Raw genomic sequence first — 23,203 nt, 5'->3', positions numbered from 1 at the left:
GTTTTAAGCAAAATGGAGACTTTTTGTTTTGCTTAAATTTTTCATAACATCGAATTCATAGATATTTTTCTTATAAATGTCTATATTTATATACTATAAATTTACTTTTTTTTAAGTTATCAAGAAGATTTATTTATAAATTGTTGAAATATTATAGACGAATCCTGAGCATTGCAGAATACCCTCTAGATCCTAAATACACCAGCTCATAGTTCTGGTCATTAGTATATTTTATAAATAAAATAGAAAAAAGCACGGACCAAGCATGAACCCTTGCAGTATTTCACTTTAAACCACTTTCCAGTCTATCCAATAGCTGAGTAAAACAAAACTAGATGAACCCTATTTTTGTTTCAACTATTCGTTTTACTTCAAATTTATTTAATCAAAAAAAAATTTAAGTCGCCTAAACTATTACGTAAAGTTATGTAATTTTATGCGCAAAATACCGCTGCAAATGTTTATTAAGTTTTTAAACATCTTTAAAATTTCAAAAGTAAAAGTAGAAGACCATTTACAAAATAGAAGCGAAAAATGAATTTTTTTTTTGAACTTTTTTTAAAAAAAGTTAATTAAGTTTAACTGGTTAAACAAAAAAATGTTGAAATTTCGAAATCCTCTACATTTAGCGAGATCCACGAATATTACGACATTGGCGTCTTTTTTAGATAAAGGAAACATGATAAAATTACTTCATAGAATTAGTTACGCATGTTTACTAACCTGATTACTTGAAATTAAGCAATTTTTAAGTGTGCTAAACAATACAATATTTTTACATAATTTTACAAACTATTGACGCCAAAAAAAATTGGGCAACAGTTGCATGTGTCAAGTTAACCTTTTTTGAATAAAGGCAGCAGATTTGACTCAAGCAAGTCTGGACAAACTAATTTATGTGGGTTTAATTTCACTAGCCGATATTGCAATCAATATATATTGTAAGCCAATTTGAAATCAAGTATTAGTGTGCTTGCTGTATCATTTTTGTTTTTTTTTTAAAAACACACTAATACAGCAATGCAATCTTTACCTACTGTCCTCCTTCTGTTAAAATATGGGAGTATTTTAAACATGTATATAATTCCTTGACATCCCAAAACAATTTTTCTCAGATAAATTCAATTTTTCTCAATTGAAACAGCGAATCTATCGGAGAAAAACCCTACTTTGCAGCTGCTGTTGACACTCACTCAAACCATTCATGAGTGCAATATCGAACAGCAGATGCCACCATATGTTTAACAACACAAAAATTGACCCTATAGCAGTAATCAGGGTAATAATCAAGAACATCAGAAATATTATTACTTTAAAATTATCATGTCCGTCAAAAACACTGAGGAACAATTATCATGTCCGTAAAAGCACTACTTTTTTGTACTAAAAATGTTTTTTGTCAAGTAGAGAATGAGAATCTAAAACTAAATATCTGAGCTTAATTAAAACAACGGCTCGAATTAAGATCTGCATGTTTAGTAAATATTTCGTAATTTCTATATTTTACTATAACAATATCTAAAATACATCTATAATATTTATCATACTATCTATAATCAATATATAATATTCATGCTTATTAGTTAATCAACGCCAGTACTTATTTAGAATATATATACTTCTTTATATAAATGTTTTTATGGCGTTCGTAATAACATTTTTTTGTGTGCTCGTCAGTGTTGCTGTATTGAAAGTGCTGCGAGTGTAACATTTTTCGTTTAAAACTTTTCTTCACCAATTCTCTTATAAATCGCTTTTTTTTTTCTTTTTTTTTTTTTTGATTTCTCTCCGCACACAGGTTCAAAATAAAAATAAAAAACACAAAAAAATATAAAATATAACTTCTATATTGTAAAACCATTATATTATACTAACCTGAGATAATACAATTTTATAAAGTTGTAATTATTTATATATATATATATATATATATATATATATATATATATATATATATATATATATATATATATATATATATATATATATATATATATATATATATATATATATATAATATTTACAGCTTTATAAAAAAAATATTTTATATTACAACACAACATTAAAAAAAAAAAGGTATCAATAAATTTTGACGCAAATTTTAGATTTTTCAGGGTTTCGGAAGTGAGCATACTGATGCAAACAAAAACAACTTACCACTCTTGTGGCACGCCTTAATGACGTGTAACAAACGATACTTTTTTTTTTTTTTTTTTGGCAAGTTCATGTTTTTGTATATTGATTTTTGAGTTTTTAACAAAGCTTTACATACTTTTTAACAGTTTAATTTTTTTAATTTACAAATTTTTTCAATGTTGCAACTTGTATGCAACTGTATGTCACTGTATATTTGATGTTTGATAAATAGTGTAAATAAAGTTCATCTATTAAATCAGAAAAAAGAAAAAAAATAGTGTTCCATGTATATTGTTTGTACGTTTATCAAATTTTGCTGTACCATTTAGTGATCATACATTTATTCTTTATTTGTCAAAGAAATTTTAATCGGACTTTTTACTTTTGCTTAGCATAAAAATAGAGTTTTAGATAATATTTAGGGTTTGAAATAAACTTCGAAGCATGCTAGTATACTTATTTAAGTAACTTTTTGTTTACTAATTTACGTTGTTTGTACTCTTGCGTCAGCAAAGTCCAAAGTTTTTTTTTTTTACTTTTTTTTACAAAGTGCATATCAATAAATGGACATTTAAGGTGGCAGGCCGATGAAAAATACAGATTTTCGATCAAAAATTGAAAATAAAGGTAATATATTGTACTTATGTAAAAAACTATCCCCTATCTCCTGAAATATAACTTGTTTAGGTTTGATCAAACTAAAAGGGTTTAAAATAACATATTTTGTTAGCTAGTTTGTTTATTTACTTTAGCAACGTCATAGCAACAAAGAACTGAAACCTTATTTTATCCAAATTAGATGGCCAAAATGACAAATCTTCAAAATTCAAAATTTTCAAAAAACAAACAAGCAAAATTTTTCACAAAAAAGAAAAAAGAAGCCTCCTGTAAGAAAATATTCAAGAATAAGCCTTTCAAATATTTCACCAGAAAAAGTTACATTTAGCATAAGTAGAGGCTAATTATAGGTCAAAGAGGCTAATTATAGTTCAAACTATTCTCAATACCAATAGTGATGTAATAAAACAAGAAGATGATTACTTTTTATTCATTATTTCCCTGTACTTAAGAGTATATTTCAACCTTTGTTAGTAGGTCCTGAAGGTGGCCATAAACTTTGTAATAACAGAAAAAAGAGAATGGGATATGCCCATAATTTAGAACTTTTATGTGAGTCATGCAAATGGTATAAATCTGCTTATAGCTCAAAAGAATGTGTTATACAAAACCATGGTCAAGGTCCTAAAATCTACAAAGCAAATGCAAGAGCAGTAATTGGTTTTCGTGAAATTGATAAAGGTTTTACTGCAATGAAAACATTTTCTCGATGCATAAATATGTTTTCCTTATTTAAAACACCATTCTCTAACCTAAATGACAATGAAATTTCTACAGCATATGAGAAGGCTGCTTTTAACAGTATGAAAAAAGCTGCTGAAGAACCTCAAAACAAAACATTAAATATTCCAACAAAACAAAGAGTAACAATTGATGGCTCTTGGAAAAAGCAAGGTTTCACATCCGTAAATAGTGTTGTAACTATTGTTGTCAATAAAAAAATTATAGATACTAAAGTTTTTTCTAAGCATTATAAAGGTTGTTCAATGTGGAAAAAACATAGAGGACCCCCAGCCTACAACAAATGGAAAGCAGATCACATATCTCACATTAACCATACAAAGTCACCTGATGCAATGGAAACAGCTGGTGCATTGGAAATCTTTTCTCTATTTGTTGAAAAATACAATTTGAATTATTATGAATACCTATGGGATGGTGGATCTTTTAAAGAAATTGAAGAATCTAATCCATATAAAAACTATAATATTCAACCAATTAAATTGGAATGCATTGGGCACGTGCAGAAGCGACATGGTACACGCTTGCGAAAAATCGTACAGAAGTATAAAGGAACAGAGAAACCCCTTTACATGGAAAAGGAAGTTTGACTAATAGTGCAATTAACTCAATGCAGAATTATTATAGTATTGGAATTAGAAATAACACTAACATTTATGTCATGAAAAAAGCAGTAGGAGCAGTTTTGTGACACAGCACAAATTTTAGTGATAATTCCTGGTGAAAGTGCCAACTAGACAAACTTAAAGGTATAAATACACACACTTACAAAATTAACTTACCTATCTTTATTCATAATATAATAAAACCTATTTTTAAAGATTTATCTGATGACGATTTGCTAAGAAAATATTTACATGGCTAAACGCAAAATTCAAATGAAGCATTTCATTCAATTTTATGGACTCGTTGTCCAAAAAACATTTTTGTAAGTAGAAAAACATTTGAACTTTATATAAAATCTGCAATAGTTCATTGTAATGATAGTGGAGACGGGGTAAAATCTGTTTTAAGTTACTTCGGTTTGTTAGGATCAGTGACTATTCCAAAACTGGTATTGAACGACAAAAAATGAATTGTAAACAAGCGTCGTAAATCAACTTCAATATGCAAAAAGCAAAGAAAAAAACTTAGATCTCTTCATAAGGAATACTTAGATACCGAAAAAACAGATTCTTATAGCTCTGATAGCTTTTAAGGAGTGTTTATAGATATACATTTTGATTTTTAATTTTCGACTTGATTTTTCTTATTGTGAGATTTTTAGTTTTTTTTTAATTTTAAAACATGATATCTCCAGATTAAATAAAGCAATTAGGCTGAAATTTTCTGGATATGTTCTTCATAAATGTGGAATTCATTTGTCATAAGATTTTTAAAATTCATTTTTTGGGGCGCTACAATGTGGTTTTAACTGCCAGAGTTTTTTCATAAAAATATATACTCAAGTTTAAAAATCAATATAATCTGAACCAGAAAGACAAGTTTAAAAATCCTGTAACAAATAAATTTTGTACATATGCAGAACTTCCATACCAAATTTGGAGTTTTGATCTATTGTCACTTTTGAGAAATTGTGTTTTGAAGTTTTCGTTTTTTTCACACTTTTTAATAAAATTTCGGGGCAAGCGAGGTACTTTTTATATATTTTTCTATTTTATGTTTAGTTTCATAATTATTGTTAATAATTGCTTAGTTTTATAATAAATATAACTTTGATGCTTAAAAAAAGTTTTTCATAGGCCTTTAACGCATTATTACAGATCAGTCGATTACTAAAACTTAATGCGCTTTATAATTTCTGGCACCTTTTTTTGAAATAATTTTACAAAATATACCAGACATTTTTGCTTTCCTAACATCTTTTAAAAAACATTTTATTACCCGTAAAACTACGCCAATACTTATTTTTGGGAAATATAAATGCATCTTATGAAATTAAGAATACCTCGCGGGTTGAAAATATTTTAACAGTTATGTAAGCTTCGTTTAATAAAAATTTGTATTTTAAAAAAAAAATTGAAGTTAAAAACAACGTTTTTGTAAAAATGCAATATGTGATATATTAAAATGAATATTGCAAAGTAAAAAGAATTTGTTATAGTTCATATTATAGATCATATATAAATTAAACTAGAGATTCGATTAAAATTGAGATTTTTAGTTGAATAAAACTATCATGATCAAGAACATTTGAAAAGTTTATTTCTAGATTAAAACAACTTTTGATCTTTAAAACTTTACATACACTGACATTATACGCATAAACAAGAGCCACAAATATTAAACAAATATCAAACAATGGCAATTAGCTGGAGGAGGATAAACCACAATACCAAAAAAAACTTTTTTAGCTTTACTAATAGAGTAATTTAAAACGACTTTTACTGAGCTCACTAATCTTCTAGCTACTTTTACTGAGCATTATCTTGAAAAAAATTGAAACACATTTTTGGCAAGATCATGAAAGATCATGCTCAGTAAAACACATTTTTGATCATGAAAGATCATGCTCAGTAAAAGCAGCTATAAGATTAGTGAGCCGGTTGAGGTTCGTTGTAGATCTTAGCTTAGTCTTGATATGACTACTTATCTTTAGCAATATAAACAGGAATTGCGTTTAAAATGCGTAGCAAAATCTATACTGATTTGAAGATAGACTTTAGACCGTTTTGGTAGATCCACTCTAATAGCTTCATTGAATTGAGATAAATTTTTCTCCACTTCATTCACGCAGATTTGATTCAACGATTTTCTTTTCTTCTAGATTTTTAAGCTTGGTTTTTCGGTCTACTGTTAGATACTAAGAGTTATAGAAACGAGAAAATATTCCTAGTTTTTTTTTTCTTTGAAATTTGTCTATTATCTGTTGAATAAGAGCATCAATAGTTTTACTAAATATGTTCACCCTAAAACTGTGTTATGGAATGAATGGAAAAAAGCTTTGTTTCTTGCTTCTTCGTATAAGGTCTTTCTCTTCCTTGTCCTCTTTTAGACAAAGTCTGACTGAAAACCATAACATACTAGAGCGGAGTCAATCAAATATGATTTAATAACAAAATTGGATTAAGACAATTGCATTCTGATAAGAACTTCATAAAATTCCTTATAAACTTCATCTCATTATCTATAGAGATGTTTTCTGATTGAATTAAGAAACTGACGTAGTTTATTGTTTGAAAGCTTTAAATCAGAAGGTTGTCAAGCTGATAAACTCAAATGACTAAATTCATTTTACTAGAGATATTACTACATTCAATTAGTCATCAGTTAGATCAAGATTACGAAGCTTCTACAATGTTACAAAATTTCCCTAGATTACTTAACGAACGGCTTTACAGCCGTTTATGAGGCTTGATAAAAGGAGAAACCAGTCGACTAGGTCAAGATTTTATATCGAATAGGGCTTCTACTGAAAGTTTTAAAGCGACTAAACCCAGAATATTCAGCGGAATTAACACCAAAATTAAGATTATGAACGCTGCAAAACTTGTAGAGAACTTGATAGTTCTTCTGAATTAAGATTGTTTGAACTCATTTTAAATATTTGGGTAATGCTGTTTTGTTGTAATACTGAATTGCTGATATCTAGTGAGCAGTGGTAACCAAGTATTTATTTTTTTAAATAAATAATTTAACAAACAAAATATTAATGCCCTGTAAATCTATTCTTAGAAAATTTATAGGGTTATTCATTTTTATATGCGCGTCTATTTACTCTTAAATGTGCATTTATTTGTTTTTATATGCGTATTTATTCATTCTTATATGCGTTTTAAAAAAACACTGTTTTTCCCAATGCCTTTATTAACTTCTCGTCTCTGTCTGTTTGCCTGTTAACATCAAATCTTGGAATCAATTTTCGAGTCACTTCCTGATAACAGATTTTCTTCAAATTTTGCATACATACTCTTGCTTGATAACGATACAACATTCGATAATTAGTTTTGCAGTAAGTCAAATAATTTAGTTAATTTTAATTAAGTTAATTTTTTATATAGAAAAAAATTTTAAATAAGTATATTATTTGTAAATACGCGCGTTTATCTTATTTGGATAAGGCGTTGACTTCGTTAACGGAATATATGTGGTTCGAGACCCGCCTCTTCCTGAACTTTTTTTGTTTTTTTACACACGCATACAGCCGAATGTTAATAAAATAACAAAGTAATATCAGAGTAATTGCAAAATTTGCGTTTTAATAACATATGAAAGTATCGTGTTTTAAAAATTTGTTTTTAATTTTACTGGTTTCAAAACAAATTGTTCTCGTTTCCTGGTAAACGAGGTTAAAAATACTTGAGACGAAGACTTTTTACATTTGACGATGGTTTATTTAAGGTACAAGCTACACTCTTTTTCTTACTTAATTTAGTATTAAGTCTTTAATTTAATTAAAGTAATTAATTTAGTATTAGTTTAGTATTAATTTAGTATCTTGGTTTAATTTTATTATTAAATTTATTGATTGATTAACGTATTATTTATCAAGATTTAAATTTAATTATTTATAATTATTATTAATACACAAGTATTTACCCAATGGATGGAAGAGAAAATAGCAGTGCCAATCAAAAAATAATGAAAAATAATACAAAAAAACACATTGAAATGCTGAAGCATTTAGTTTAAAGAAATGAATCTAGAACAAATATTTTCACTTTTCTTAATTTATTTAAGCGCACAGTTCAAAATCTTGTCGTTAGGTTAAACAGAGGAGGATTTGAAATGACTGCATTCAAGTCGTTTTCTGATAAAAAACGAGGTAAAAGACCTATAAACACTCAAATAAAAAATATTATTGAATTATGTGTACAAGAAAACCATCTTTGTATGCAAGAAGCAATAAAAGAAAATCTTTCTCCAGCAGGCTTCAACATGTCCACAGCCTCTTACTTTAAGAAAACTCAATCACTCGGATTTATCTAGAAAGCGTGTTGTGCATGTGCCAGAAGAACGAAACTCAACACGAGTTTTTGATGCACCTTATGCATTTGCAAGCAAAATTAACGAAATTTCAAATGAAAACTTACTTATTTGGATAAAACTGTACCTAATGTACTCACCAACAACACATTATTCGCTAAGAGATGCGTCATCAATTGTACAGTCGTCTGCAAATCGTGGTAAGAATGTTAGTTTGAATTGTGCTGTTTCAACAATGGGAGTGCTGACTTATGAAATAAAAACTGGAGGCTGGAAATTTCACTGGAGTCTTTCTGTTAGGCAAACACTAGCCTTTCATGGCATAGCTGTTAAGTATCTGCCAGCATATACCCCACTGCTTCATTTAATAGAAGATTTTTTCTTCTTCAAAGCATACTTACAAACAGGGAAAAAGGCCTCGAAATACGGATGGGGTAATCAGAAAACTTAAAAGTATTATGGATACTACAGAGTTTTATTTAATTCCATTTTACAACCATATGCACAGTTACATAAATCCAGCGCTGGTTCAGCAACCATTTTTTAAATAAATAGCAGTGGCAATGACCTAATTTACATTTTGAATATATCTTTTTAAAAACATAAAGGCCTATTTATTGTTTATATCAAATTTTATTAGAGATTTTATGGGTAGTTGAGTCGCATATAAACGCGCATATAAGGATAAATAAACACGCTAATAAGAATGAATAATTACGTATATAAAAATGAATAGATACGCATATAAAAAAAGAATAGACACTTATATAAAAATGAATAGACGCGCATATAAGAATGAATAACTCTGTAAACTAAACAAAAAGGTTTTTTTGGCTGTCATGCGTCCATACGTTTGGTGTAGAAAATATCCAGTGACCCACCCTCGCATCGGCCCTGTTAACAATACTTCATAATTTTAGTCGTCATTTTGAGGTATAACCATATAAAAATATTCCCACGTGACGTAGTTGTTAACTATTGTTTTGCTATTGTTATTTATAACAATTGATAGCGCAGATAACTTTACTTTTAAACAATGTGTTAAACGTCCATCTATTAATACGTCCTTGTCTTAACGTCTTAATAGATCTCAGTTGACATCTCATTTGCATAACTTACAATCCGCTTTTTATATTACTTGATTTTGACGTATTGATCACACGCACTATTATAGTTATTTCAAAATGCAGCGTAACTTTCGTTTACGTTTAGACGTTTTTAAATTAGTTTTGCTGTTCGCAAATAATTCAGACATCAACTCGTATTTCAATTTTTATTATAAAGCATTTTTTGCGGTATCATCTTTGATGTGATTTTATGCCCTTTTATAAAATTTTATATAGGCAGCAATGGAACTATTTTATTAATTCTTTTGTTTGGCATAAGATCGAATGTACTAGTTGAAATGATCTCATCTATTTGAAAAGTTGAACTTGTGATGAATCATGTTAAATATAAACAAGTAAAATAAATCAGATAAATTAATTTATAGTGGTGATTTATGTGGTTATAAATTGAATATAAAAATAAAATTAAATTTGACGGATAATAAATCACCGTGTTTCTTTTATTGAAGTTTGACGATGTTTCAATACAGTTATATCAGTAATAAATTCTGATATCTTGTTATTTAGCGATGCGACCTTTGTATTATAACGCAATAGTTTATTAACAAATATATTCTTACAGTGTAGAGGAAAGGCGCCTATGATGGCACACTTAACTTTGAAGCTTCATTATTCAGTACCCTTAAGACCAATAATAAAAGTTTTGATATGGATACATTTCTTTTTACATGTCGAACAATAATAACCCTCAGAGTTTTCATCAACATTTTTTTATAAGTTATACCTATTTTTAAATAAAAGCACAAGTATGCTATCATAGGCAATCACTGCTCCTATGATGGCATAGAGAAGGATGGAGCTTGTTGGAATCAAGGGTAACTTGATGATTTTATTTAACCTTAGAGTCTTCTCTCAGAAAAGCCAGAAATTACTCGGAACCATCCTAATTTATCATTTCATGCTACGCAGCAGCATTGGAAAGTTTCGCGCAGGCGCATAGGATATTTGCGTTTTATGTATTTTTTGAACCAAAAAAAATTTTTAGATCATCCCTTTCTTTTAACTTTACTTAAAAATAAGTTTTTCTTACAAAAAAAGGTTTTCCCAACTCGTCAATATAGCAACACACCCAATTCGTCAGTATGCCAACATGAAGAAGTCATCATTTTCATTAAAACAAGATGTGTCTGTCTTGTTCAAATGATAAAATTAAAGTAAGTATTCCACTAAATGCACAAAACTTGGATATAAAATGCATGAAAATTCTATCTGCTTAGTTAATAATAAAATCACAATTTTAAATATATGAAGGGAATAAAAATACAACAGCACATTCCAAAATCGATTTTTGTTGATTATAAAAATAATATTTGTACACAAGGGACGTATTTTCACTAAAACTAATGTAAAGTCAGTATAGTCATGTAGATCTAATTACTTTTTTATCAAAACCAATTTTATGGAAATATGACCGGTATGCCATAATAGGCGCTATGCTATCAAAGGCGCTTTTCCCCTACTTTTTATTTATAATTGTAAGATTATTTGAAGTCGTGTTTTACAGAACAAAATAGTGTTAGTTAAACTATTTTTGTTTACATCAATATAATATTATAAAATGAAAACTAGTTGGTTTTATTTATAACATTTGCAACGGTTTAATTTCTTTTATACGCATTTGCAAAAATATTATTTAAAAAACAAGTTGATGACAATAATTTAGTTTTTTTTTTTAAATTGTTAAATTTAAATTTAAATTGTTTAAATTCTCACTTCTAATTTCAAAGTAGTAGTTTGCAGAGATGTAGGTCTCGAGACTAAAGTCTTGGTCTTGAGACGTCTTGAGACTTTAACTAATGAGACGTCTCATAATCAACTGTCTTGGTTTCGGTCTTGGTCTTGAGGCTAGGAGTCTAAGTCAAGGTCTTGGTCTAGGTTTTGGTTTTGACATTAAAAACCTTAAGTATTGGTGGCCTTAGTTTTGGTCTCGGATCATTACTATCTGTACTTTCTTGGTTTTGGTGTTGGATGTGTACTAAATATCTTTACGCATACCAGTCTTTGCTATGTTGTCAAAATATAAGAATTTAAGTGATACATAGTTGTCTGTTTTCTCCTAAGTATATAAAGTACTTAAATAGAATATGTGAGCTTTAAACTTTTATTTTTTTTAATTTTACAAGTTTTCCATTATTTTTAAAGATATCTTTTAAAGACTGCACCTCTTTAATCTTGGCATGCAAACCCTTTCTTTTCTAAACAAGAATATTTTGCGTAAGTAATTTGCACCAAAAAATTGGTTTAAGGAAATTCAGTTTGATAAAAAAAAATTCCAAATCAGCATAAGTGCGAACTGACCAAAGTGCGCCGAAAGAATTTCCAAACATTGACGTAAGTGCAAATTAGCATAAATGTAAACTGACGTAAGTAAGCCAAAAGAATTTGTTAACATTGGCATGAGTGCGAACTGGCATAAGTGTAAAATGCTAATTTGCACTTATGCTAATATTTGCAATTTTACTCGGTGCACTCATGCCAAATCGCACTTATGCCAACCTTTGTAAAATCTTTTTGCGCACTTATGTCAATTCGTATTTATGCCAGTTTTTGCATCTGCTTTTCACTAATGCCAATTTTTGCAACTGCTTTTCACTAATGCCATATTGTACTTATGACAGTTCACACGCATGCCAATGTTTGCAAATTCTTTTGGTGCACTTATGCCAATTCGCACATATGCCAGTTTGCACCTATGCCAGTTTTTGCAACCCTTAGCATTTATACAAATTTGACTCATGAAATTCGCACTTATTCAGCCTCCCATTTCAAACTGCAATTTAATTTTTTTAGTTTAGAAAATAAAGTCTTGTCATGAGTAATCTTTTAGTTTGGTGCCAAAACTATTTTAGGCCAAAAAAAACTGCTTTTCTTATATGGCCCCGGAATTGGGGGAGAAAGCAACCAGTTGTTAAGTACAAATCTCCTTGTGCGTGAAAGCATGGCGAATGAGATGGTATTAGCTTTAATGAGTTTTTTTGAAATTTATGTTTAAATTTGGTCTTTTTGCATATAGCTATGCAGTTGTTATTTGTATATAAAACTTGTCTTTTAAAATAAACTTTGTTTATTAAAAGAAAAGCACAGCTATCACCACCCAAAACCAAACTGTTTATAACCATTCCACCTAAGGTATCATAACAACATTTGATAGTGGCCTGTATACAAATATATATAAAAGTTTAGAGTTATGGATTAAAACCAAGAGGTTTAAAGTTTGATGCTAGCTTGTCATCAACATGCTATTGAGAAAAAATATTATTATAAACAAGCATGTCATTAAAAACAAACACTTCGTCAAGTACAAATATGTATCAAGAACAAACAAGTTATCAAGAAAAAACATGTTATCAAAAACAAACATAAAGAGTGAGTCTAATTCTCATCAACTACCTCTGTCCTTGTGCTCTGCATACAAGGTTACATTGTCCTTGTAAACTGCATACAAGGTAAGTTATCTCATTGAATAAGATTCATACATTGATACATTCATAAATGAAGACTCTAGCACATTGTATTATTACACTCTTTGCTTATCAATAATCTTGTGAAAAAGACGCATATCGTTTATTATATCATTTATCATATCATTTTTCATTTTGATATAATTATTGCTTCTTTTTTTTGAAATTGTAGGTATTTTCTCAAAACTAAGAGGCCTTAAATTTTACACGTGTATTTATATTTCTTAACCAATCTACTTAAAGTTAAGTTTTGTCGTTTAAAACGCTGTCCGATGCTTCTGTGAGACAACCTTGGTTGACAAGCATTTATTTCCAAACATTTCAATTATATAAATAAAATTTTGCAAAATAAACGATATATTCTAGTGTGTATGTAAATTGATCTTTTCTGTACTGGTTTTTTACTGATGCATCCTATATTTTGTTTTGTTTAACTTTTACATTTTATAACTTTTTTTTTTTTTTAGGTGCCGAAAGAAATTCTTATGGTCTTATCACAGAAGCACTGTAGAAGACTTTTTGAATGGAAGTTCATGCCTCCTTCCTTACCGATGTTATAAAACCTGCCCCGAGGTGGCATTGAACTACGGATCTCTAACTTTTGAGGCAAGCGCGCTAACCACTGTGCTATGACTGCTCATAAACACTGAGTTAAAACCCAAACAAAAATGCTCGTGTTTTTGCATACCACTGTAAGGATTTTTTTCGACCATTGGTACACCAATACAAGTACACCAATAGCTATTTTTTACAATTTGATCATTGCAGACGTGGTATATTAATATTTATATAAATATATTTTAATATAAATACATTAATACTCATATAAATAAAACCTTTTTACTTTTTATTCATCTAAAAAATAACTTGGCACTGTGGTTAGAGTTCAGGCTCAGAACACAGAGAGCTTCCTTTTAAATGCACTTCCGCGTTGCTCTGTGATAAGACTTTCTGGAATACCTTAATAACTACAAGAAACAAAAAATTATAACCTATTCATATTTTTTTATTTTTTTTAGGTGCCCCAAGAAGTCCTAACGGTCTTGTCACAGAGCACCGCGGAAGTGCATTTAACCGGGAAGTTCACGCCTCCTTCCTTACCGTGGCGCGAAAATATGTCCAGAGGTCGTTTCAAACCTGGATCTCCTGCTTATATAATAAGCGCTCTAACCAAAACCCTAACCCTAACCCTAACCCTAACCTTGTGCACCACGGCCGCACAAGGTTAGGGTTAGGGTTAGGGTTAGGGTTTTTTTATTTAGTAAAATATAAACATAAGCTATATGGGTTAGGATAAGTTATAACTTATTATATTGGACTAAGTTTATTATTTGTATAAAATGTTGATACTATTGATCAGAGACGTCGCTACCGTCTTATCAACTGAATCAATGATAAGGGGCCACGAGTGACAAAATCTCTAAACGGCTCACTTAAACTCTTAGGTCTTACTCCTATGGGGAAAAAATCACAATTTATTGCATAATATCAAATATAGATTTATTCTCAAATCTGGATCTAACGGTTAGCATTTCAGTTGACTGAGCCTTTTGCTTTCAGGACCCTTTCCGAACCCTAAATTATATTATCAATGATTTTTAAATCTAATTGTTTGTTTCATCTAGCATATTAGATCCAAACGTAAGAACAACAGAATAGATTTCAATTGGGCGAATGCACATATTTTATCTGAAAAGTATAAAGTTGCAATTAAAAAGATGTGTCCTGTACACCAATGACATGAAAACTATTTTATTTTTTATTCATATAAAAACTAAAATACATTAAATAAGTTATTCTAATCATATCAACACGCGCGCACAAAAACACACACGCACACACAAATCATAACATCATTATAAAAAACGAAAACTTAAGAACAATAACATATAAAATATTTGCGCATGAGAATTCCAATGTTTATGAGTATTTTGCGGATTATTCTAGGGATCTCGATGATAAGACTTGTTTCAGTCTTCAACGAGAAGACTGAAATAAGCCTAATCTTTTTTTTTTTTTTTTTGTTAGAGTATCTTGTTAAATACTGTATTTTGTAATCATATTTTGTTAAATATTACATTATGTAATTATATTTTGTTAACATTATATTTTGTAATAATTATATTTTGTTTATATTACGATGGTGTAAAATAATTGTAATAAATATGTAGTTGTGAAAATATTAAAAAAAACGCATGCAAATATAAATAACTTTAAATTGAAACTAAGTAAAGTAACCTTTAATAATAAAAGTATAATAAAACAAAAAGAAGTAACCTAAGATATTAAAATGACTTCTTGTTGAGCTTTATTTTATCGTATTCATAATATCAAATAATTTTCTTTTTATATGTCAAGAATTAAGTTCTTTAAAAAGGCCTAATTTTTTTATTTTGATCTTAATAAAAAAACAAATTTCTTAGATTTTTAAAATTCTTAATATTATATTTCCTAATACTACATTCTCAATTGTAAAAATATTATATTTTTTCACTTTTAAAACTGTTGTTTTTCTTTTTATAACTATTCTTGTTTTATATATATATATATATATATATATATATATATATATATATATATATATATATATATATATATATATATATATATATATATATATAAATGTAATAATATCAGCAATTATGCATGCAGTTTAGCTACTTTTTACAAAGTCACTTTCCATTCCAAAGATGTGAAAAAATTTACCCAGGTTTTAATTTTTTCACTTTGTTTTATCAAATTTATAAATTCCTAATTTAAATGTAAAATATAATAATGTATATCACACCTTTGCTTGATGGAAGTAAAGTATACCTTGAAGTACACAAAATGGAAAATCATTTGGATCAATTTTGCAACCATCGGATTCAAAAAAATCTTATTTTAAATAATGTTCTTTTATATAAAAGTTAAACAAAATGATATTTTGTAAAAAGATAATTTGTAAAACCTTCAGCTTTGAAAGATACAATTTTATAATTACAATTATATTAACTATTTTATTAAATATAAAAATAATAATTAATATAAATATTGAGTAATGTTTACACTTTAAACAGTTGAATAATAGAAAATATAAAAATTACTCAACATAAAAATAATAAGCTAATAAAAAATTTAGAAAATAACATATTTAGGAGCAACTGCGCATATTTAGTAGCAAATAACGCATTCTAATCATAAAAAACCTCGTGCAAGTTTTTTTTTCTTTGCCGTAAAATATTTAAAAAAATAGAAAATAGACGCAGCAAGAAAAAAGCAAAAAAAAATCTTATCACCAAGCCCCTTTAGATGCTGTAATTTAAAAATAAAATGCTGTTTTTAAGTAAGATTACAACTGCTAAAATGGATAATAAATTTTTTTAAATAATTAATAGCAAACTTTATTAAGAAATAAATAAAACTAAAAAAAAATAAGTTTATATGACTTTTGAATAGTTTTGTTACACCAGATATAATCTTGCATGCATGTTCTTGTTTATTATAGTTTTTTTTAGCTTTCTAAAGTTTATACTTTTTTATGCAATATTATAATAGAAAAGATAATAAACAAATGAAAAGGATATATTTTTCAAAAAGTTTATATTTTTTGTAAAGATAATAAAGTAAGATTTTTTATTAACAGTTTAACACTTTAAAGCATAAAATTATTTTTTTAGAGACTTTATTTTTCATAGATTTAAAATCAAATTTCTACGATAGATTTTCATCTAGCATCACTCCAAGGAAGAAAGAGTTTGATTTCATTTTAATAACTATTTTATTCATATAGAGAGTGGATATTTTTGGAGATGTAAGAAACGTCATAACGCTTACAGGTTGATAGAGCAACAATTTAGTTTTTTCTACATTTAATGAAAGTTTATCACTTTTCATCCATTCATTATTTTTAAATTATTTTTCATTAAATATTCTAAAAAGATCTTTTACGTTATAATTTGAATAAAAAATTTTTAATGGTATTTGATCTTCAAACCCATGGAGTTACTTGCAGGAAAATGTGTGGGATCATAACCAACCTTTACAACCAAGTAGAGATTATGTGTGGGATCATAACCAACCTTTACAACCAAGTAGAGATCATAACCAACCTTTACAACCAAGTAACCATAACAACCAAGTATTGTGAAGCGATGCTTGTGTTTTAAATTATTTTTTTGCAAAAATAACTGGAAATACTTTTGATTATGCTCTGCTATTAGGTGTGATAAATAGTTTACTGAGTTAGAATTAGTTTTTAGGGCAAAGACTTTGTCTAATACATCCATAAATAGTAAATGTAAAATTTGATAGGTTTTACTCAGCGGAAAATTGTGTTCTATGACAAATCCATCCAACTAATCATGTATGGCGTTGACAGCAAAATTCTCTATAACATGAATGCACTTGAACTCAACAAAAATGCGTTTAATGCCACTTTCAGATTTTTAAAATCAGGTTAACCAACTGATTTAACTAATTGGTAATGAGACGCTTTAATTTGTATAATGTAATCAGTATCAAGAAACTTATCAAGAATCGTTGATTTGACCTCACATAGTCTACAAAATTTATCTTTATTAAAAATCTCAAAAAATCTCACTAATGATAACCAAGTTTTTAGCAGAGCAAATCGTTAAAGATGCTCACACTTAAATTTTTGATTGTGGATGGAGACATTAACACGATCATCTGTTTATAATTGTTTCAAGATGTTTGTTAGTTGTGCAAGAATTACATCGTATGTCCGTGTTTTATCTTTTGCTAACGCATACCACACGCCTATCCGAGAAAATCAAGATTTCTAAAATTAATCTGAAAAATAAGTTCTCCACTGTCATATTGAGAGCATTCATATATGTATCAGCATGTGTGGAAAAATGTTGTTTCAAATCCGTCGGTATAAAAACGGAAAACCATAGCATTTGGAAATTTACAAAAATAGAGACGTTGGTGTTTGATTGGAAACTAATTACTTTTATCTAATTACTCAGTTTCCATTAATTCTTGCACGGTCATAACAGTTTTAACTTAAAGACTAATGTTTACATTCAATCATTATTCGTACTAATAATAATTTAATAAAAAGTTAATTTTCAGATTTCTTTCCGAACTCCAAAATGTACTAGGAACTGAGAAACTATACAAAAATATTTTTCTTTAAACTTCCAATTAACTTTAAGTATCAACTTTATCAATGCAAATAGATAGCTCCTAGATTTTCATAAACATTTTGAACATAAGTAATATTTCCATCAATAGTTTAGTAAAAATAGAACGAACAGGATCCAAAGTTAACTGTATTAAATCTTGGAGTAATTTCTCAACACCTGCAGTTACAAATTGTGCATTTTGTCGTTGTAACAAATAGTTTGTGAATTTTCTTCTGTATGCTCTTATCTTTATAAACTACAAAATCTACATTACACAAATTGTTTATTTGTTGAGACATCACACATTAAAAATGTTTAAGAACTTTCCAGTCTCGTAGCAAAACATTGTAAACTCAATGCAGTTTTAAAGTACTTAGAATGTTCTGATCTTTTTTGAATAATATAACTAATAGACATAAACATTAACCTTATGATAATTTTTTTCACCAAAAGTAAGGAATTAATTAACCACCGTTCACTTATTTTGAGGAATTAATTTGTTTAAGATCAAATGCTCAAAGCCGGTTAGGATATTTATTTCCTTACCAGCTATTAAAAACGGTTAACAATCTATTTGAAAGGAACAATTCTTTAGAGTTTAAACACATTTTGTTTCTTTGACTATTACAGATTTTAGTGCTAGCAACATTTAAAAAATAATAAACTCTGATGGCTTTCGAAAGCATTTTACTTATTTACTTAGTGCATGTTTTTAGGAAACTTATACAAAAATATCAATAGCAATTTTTTCAACATCTTTTTTTATCAATACATTCTTAAAAGATTTCTTACTCATAGGAATGTCTTCCATAAAAATGTTTTAATATTCTTGCTCCGTAAGCAAAAAGTTTTGGGTTTGATCTACATCACGTCCTTTGTAGTACCGCGCACAAATTGTTTATCCACGCAGTGGCCTTACTCGTCAAGGTACGTGTTTCTGAGTTATAGAGTTGAGAAAACTTTGTAACCACAATAAAAAGCAAAAAAGTAGCTTCCTTAACTGTAAATTCTTTAGCTATTTAGTTCCTTGACTGTGGACCTTCAGCATTGGGGAGGTTAATAGCGTTAAAAAATATTTAATATGTATCTATGTCGAAAAAAATGACTATAAATTTAGCGATTTCGTTGACTTTTTTATTTTTTACAACTTGATTTTGTAAAGATATTTATTGATATATCAACAAGTCTGAAAAATATATATGTAAATGAAATTAACGGGTGTAGATGATAACTTTATTTTTCTACCTGGTCCGGGTTATACTTTAAATAAAACATTGTAAAAGCTATTATTTTATATGAATATATTAACAAGAGAAACAAAAGTGACTACTCCATTTAAAAAAATCTATTTATTTTTTACCTCTTACATCATAGTACCAAGAGTACGTTTTCAAATCAGCTTGGTCCAACCAATGCTGAGAAGTATTATATATATATATATATATATATATATATATATATATATATATATATATATATATATATATATATATATATATATATATATATATATATATATATATGTATATATATATATATATACATATATATATATATGAGTATATATATATATATAAGTATACAAGGTAGTATAGAACTCGCTTAATAAATAGGCAGTTCACAACGAGGCTTATACATTCTTTACAAAACAAAAACAAATTACAAACACGCCGAAAAGTAAAAAGTCTACAAACATGCTTTTAAACCTCGCTGTGTAGAGAGAAAATTTTTTGAAAAATTAAAAACTTATGATGAAGCTAAAAGGACAAAAAAAAAATTTTTTTGATGATTTTAAATTTAAGAAGTTTTATAACAAATAGTCTGAATTAAAGTTATTATGATTCCTTTATTTAAAAAAGTTTTAAAATCGGAAACTATCTTTCCACATACTCAATATCAATGCAATACCACAGAGTTTGACTGTTGCTAAGTAACTCCATTTTGTATTGCTAGGTAACTTCAATTTTATTGAGATGTACAAATAAGCAACCGTTAAATAAATCATGTAAATGGAAATTACACTTTTGAGAAACATTTATAAATGCAACAAACGAAACGATTTCTCGTGAAAGAAAAATACTTTAAAATATGACACCACACTTTATTTAATAACGCGTAATAACTAAATTGTTTTTTAAAAATAAAAATATTTGACAGAAAAAAAAAACTAAAAAAATTGGAATATTATTAAACAGCATTTTTAGGTAATATAGAAGGCCGTGAATCCAATGGCCATGATTCCATAAAAACTTGTGAATTAGGAATGGGGCAAAATTATAGTATTTGTTTCAAAATTTCTAAGAACGCCTTTTTTTTAAAAACATATTTCATTCCATATAGAACTTTTCCTGAGTTCATTAGATGTTGCTCAAACAAAAACGTTCTCATAGTAATTTGTACCGCTTTACAATTCTTTCTATCACCTAACCCAGTTTTGATAAATAAAATCACTCGAAGTTGACGACGTTTTGTTATTAACAATGGGCTCACAAAGCGACTTTAAATTTGTTGAGGATCCCTTTAAATCGTTTTCAATTATCTGGTTTAAATCTATTGCTAATTGATGAGGATCTTCAAAACTGTAGAGCTTTACATGGTCTAAGTCGCTTGGAATGGTATCAAGCATATCATATACGTTATGCGAGGGCAGAATATTTTGACTATAAAAGCAGTCGTCTAAGTTTACTCTCTGCCCTTTTGAAATATAAGTTTGACTAGATGAACAGTTTTCGCTAATATTGTTTACTAACGCATTATAAGATTTATCAGCGTCATAATGTTTAAGTCTGCTTGGCGAACGTACAAAATTATCACCATTAAAAGTGGTATCAAATTGTTGGTGCATAAAATAACTATTTTGATTTATATCGCGTACTTGCATCGGAAATCCAGGATTGTATGCAGTTTGTTGGAATGGTGTTATGCTGTTAGGAGAAGATATCATCGGTAAATTTTGGCCGCACCTATTGAAATTTGAATGTGGTGAAAAATAAACAGAACCGTCATACCCAGAGTCGTTACTCGTGAAAGAGTCAGTACTTTGGCGGTTTGATAATAAAAAATTTGTTTCTTCGCTTTTCGACAGTTTTTTTTCTGTTATTTTTTTCATTGAATCATCTAGATTAATTGAGCTTAGGCTAAATTGATCGGAAGACTCATCATCAACACGAAACGATATTACGCTTTGTTGATCTATGCGCTTTAAATCATCCTCAAGCTCGGATGGATTAATGTTACTTTGAACAGATACTGTCGACGTTGAGCGTGGTCGGGCAAAACTATCACCAGTGTAAGGACTATTTATATCAGAAGACGCGTAATTGGGGCTGCAAACACGTTCGGAACTAATCTCTTCAACATTTGAAAGAGAATCAGTGCTTGAACACGGCGAAGATACGCTTAAGAGATTTTCGTAAGAATGATTTTGCTTTAACGGCGTATTCGCTGGAGAAAGAGAAGTGATGTCATCAATGCTTTGATGTTTCTTAGTTCGCACTCTTTTATTTTTTTCCTTAGGTTGTCCATCAACTGAACCAGCGCGGCGCCGACTTGATTTCCCTGCTTTTGCATCTGGGTTTATTACCCAATACGAGCTCTTTCCATTGGTATCATTCTGAACACGCATGAATCGACTGTGCAGAGACAAGTTATGACGAATAGAATTCTAAAAGCAAAATGATTCATATTTTATTAAATTCAAAAAAAATTTTAGGGCTTGTAACTGCGTATGAATTTATATAAAATCTTCAACTGAGTAATACACAATTATTTAATTTATTAATTTTTTTTTTTATTATTGTATGCTCTGAAAATAAACTTTTTCGTTTTAAAATCTAATGTTTCGTATAGAAAAAATTAAGAATTGCACAAAAAACTTAAAATTGGAAACTTTTAGTGATATTAATGATATTATCTAACATGCTGACCTTCCAACCTGCACTTGATGTAGAATCCCCTTTATCTTTAAAGTATGATATGTTTCTAACCATCCAGTCATATATTTGCGAAAGAGTTAAACGTTGGTCTGGTGACGCTTGGATTGCCTGACATATTAAATCTGCGTAAGACAAATTTCCCCATGCATTTTTTCTTGAGATTTTACGAGGGTTTTGCTCATTTTTTTTTAAATTATCACTAACGTCTTCTTCGACCTCTTTTTCTTCTATAATTGCAGGTCGTAAAGAACTACCAATATCAGTGTTATACTCGTTTTCGTGAATTGTTTCTATAGGAGAAGGCAAAATTGGCCATGTTCGAGATCTTGGTCTATCTTCTCTTTGAATGGTTGGACTATCGTCGTATATTAATTCCACATCAACATCCATAGCCTTGTAAAATATTAAAAAATTGCTTAAATTAAATGTTCTTTTAGTAATATAAACAAACTTTCATAATCGTCTACTTCACCAAAAAAATTTAAATAATCAAACAGTATAGCATTAAGAGAGAACATTCAAATGCACTGACATTTAAAAACATATCTCGCGTGAATCAAATATACGGTTTTAACCATGAATATATATAGTTTACTATAGAATTCCGAAAACACTATGTTTCAAAAACAATCAGTTTAAAATCACGTTCTCCGAAAAGAATACAAGATTTTTGATTGGTCAATAAAACAATTGCATGAAAAAGATAACTTTACTATTCATACACACTTCCCCGTTGATGGTATTATCAAAACTTACCTTTCTTAACAACATTTTAAAATCTGATCAGCTGCCGCTCTTGTTCACTGTTTAACACCGCAAATTTTCTCTATAAAAATCAAAAACTTAAATATTTATTGCAAATGCCAAACTTTATTGATTTTAAAAACGAAATTATTAAAATAAAAACACGAAAAGTTAAAAGATCACAACATTCAAAAACGTGGTTGGTCAAAGTAGTAGGCGTTGTAAAACTACAATACCTAAGGTGAGCAGAAGTTCTTGCTGCAAAATTGCTCAAAAATTTTCCGTTCTATTAATAAATTAAGTTGTCAAACTTTAAAACTCTAAAGATTAATATGACTTTATATAACTTCTATATATCTATTTAACTATATGGTCTATATATC

The 23,203-nt window shown here is 28.5% G+C and overlaps 1 protein-coding gene across 4 annotated transcripts; it reads right to left on the bottom strand.

The window, feature by feature from the left end:
* Positions 1-20,228: 20,228 nt before the first annotated feature.
* Positions 20,229-23,203, bottom strand: LOC100202184 (forkhead box protein O1). Of its 4 annotated transcripts, none has more exons than XM_065792086.1 (4): positions 23,057-23,203; positions 22,833-22,902; positions 22,068-22,469; positions 20,229-21,805 (listed from the first exon to the last, which is right to left on the bottom strand). In XM_065792086.1, the coding sequence occupies exons 2-4, from the start codon at positions 22,845-22,847 to the stop codon at positions 20,561-20,563; spliced, it is 1,662 nt and encodes a 553-aa protein (XP_065648158.1). In that variant the 5' UTR covers positions 22,848-22,902; positions 23,057-23,203; the 3' UTR covers positions 20,229-20,560. The 4 variants fall into 4 exon arrangements, with proteins under 4 accessions (XP_065648158.1, XP_065648159.1, XP_065648157.1 ...); XM_065792087.1 differs by having other exon boundaries at positions 23,007-23,063; XM_065792085.1 differs by lacking the exon at positions 23,057-23,203 and having other exon boundaries at positions 22,833-23,049.

The sequence above is a fragment of the Hydra vulgaris genome, chromosome 03, assembly GCF_038396675.1.
Source record: "Hydra vulgaris chromosome 03, alternate assembly HydraT2T_AEP".
NCBI classification, from domain to species: domain Eukaryota; kingdom Metazoa; phylum Cnidaria; class Hydrozoa; order Anthoathecata; family Hydridae; genus Hydra; species Hydra vulgaris.
The sequence above is the reverse complement of the archived record's forward strand: the minus strand, read 5'-3'. Positions and strand labels throughout refer to the sequence as shown.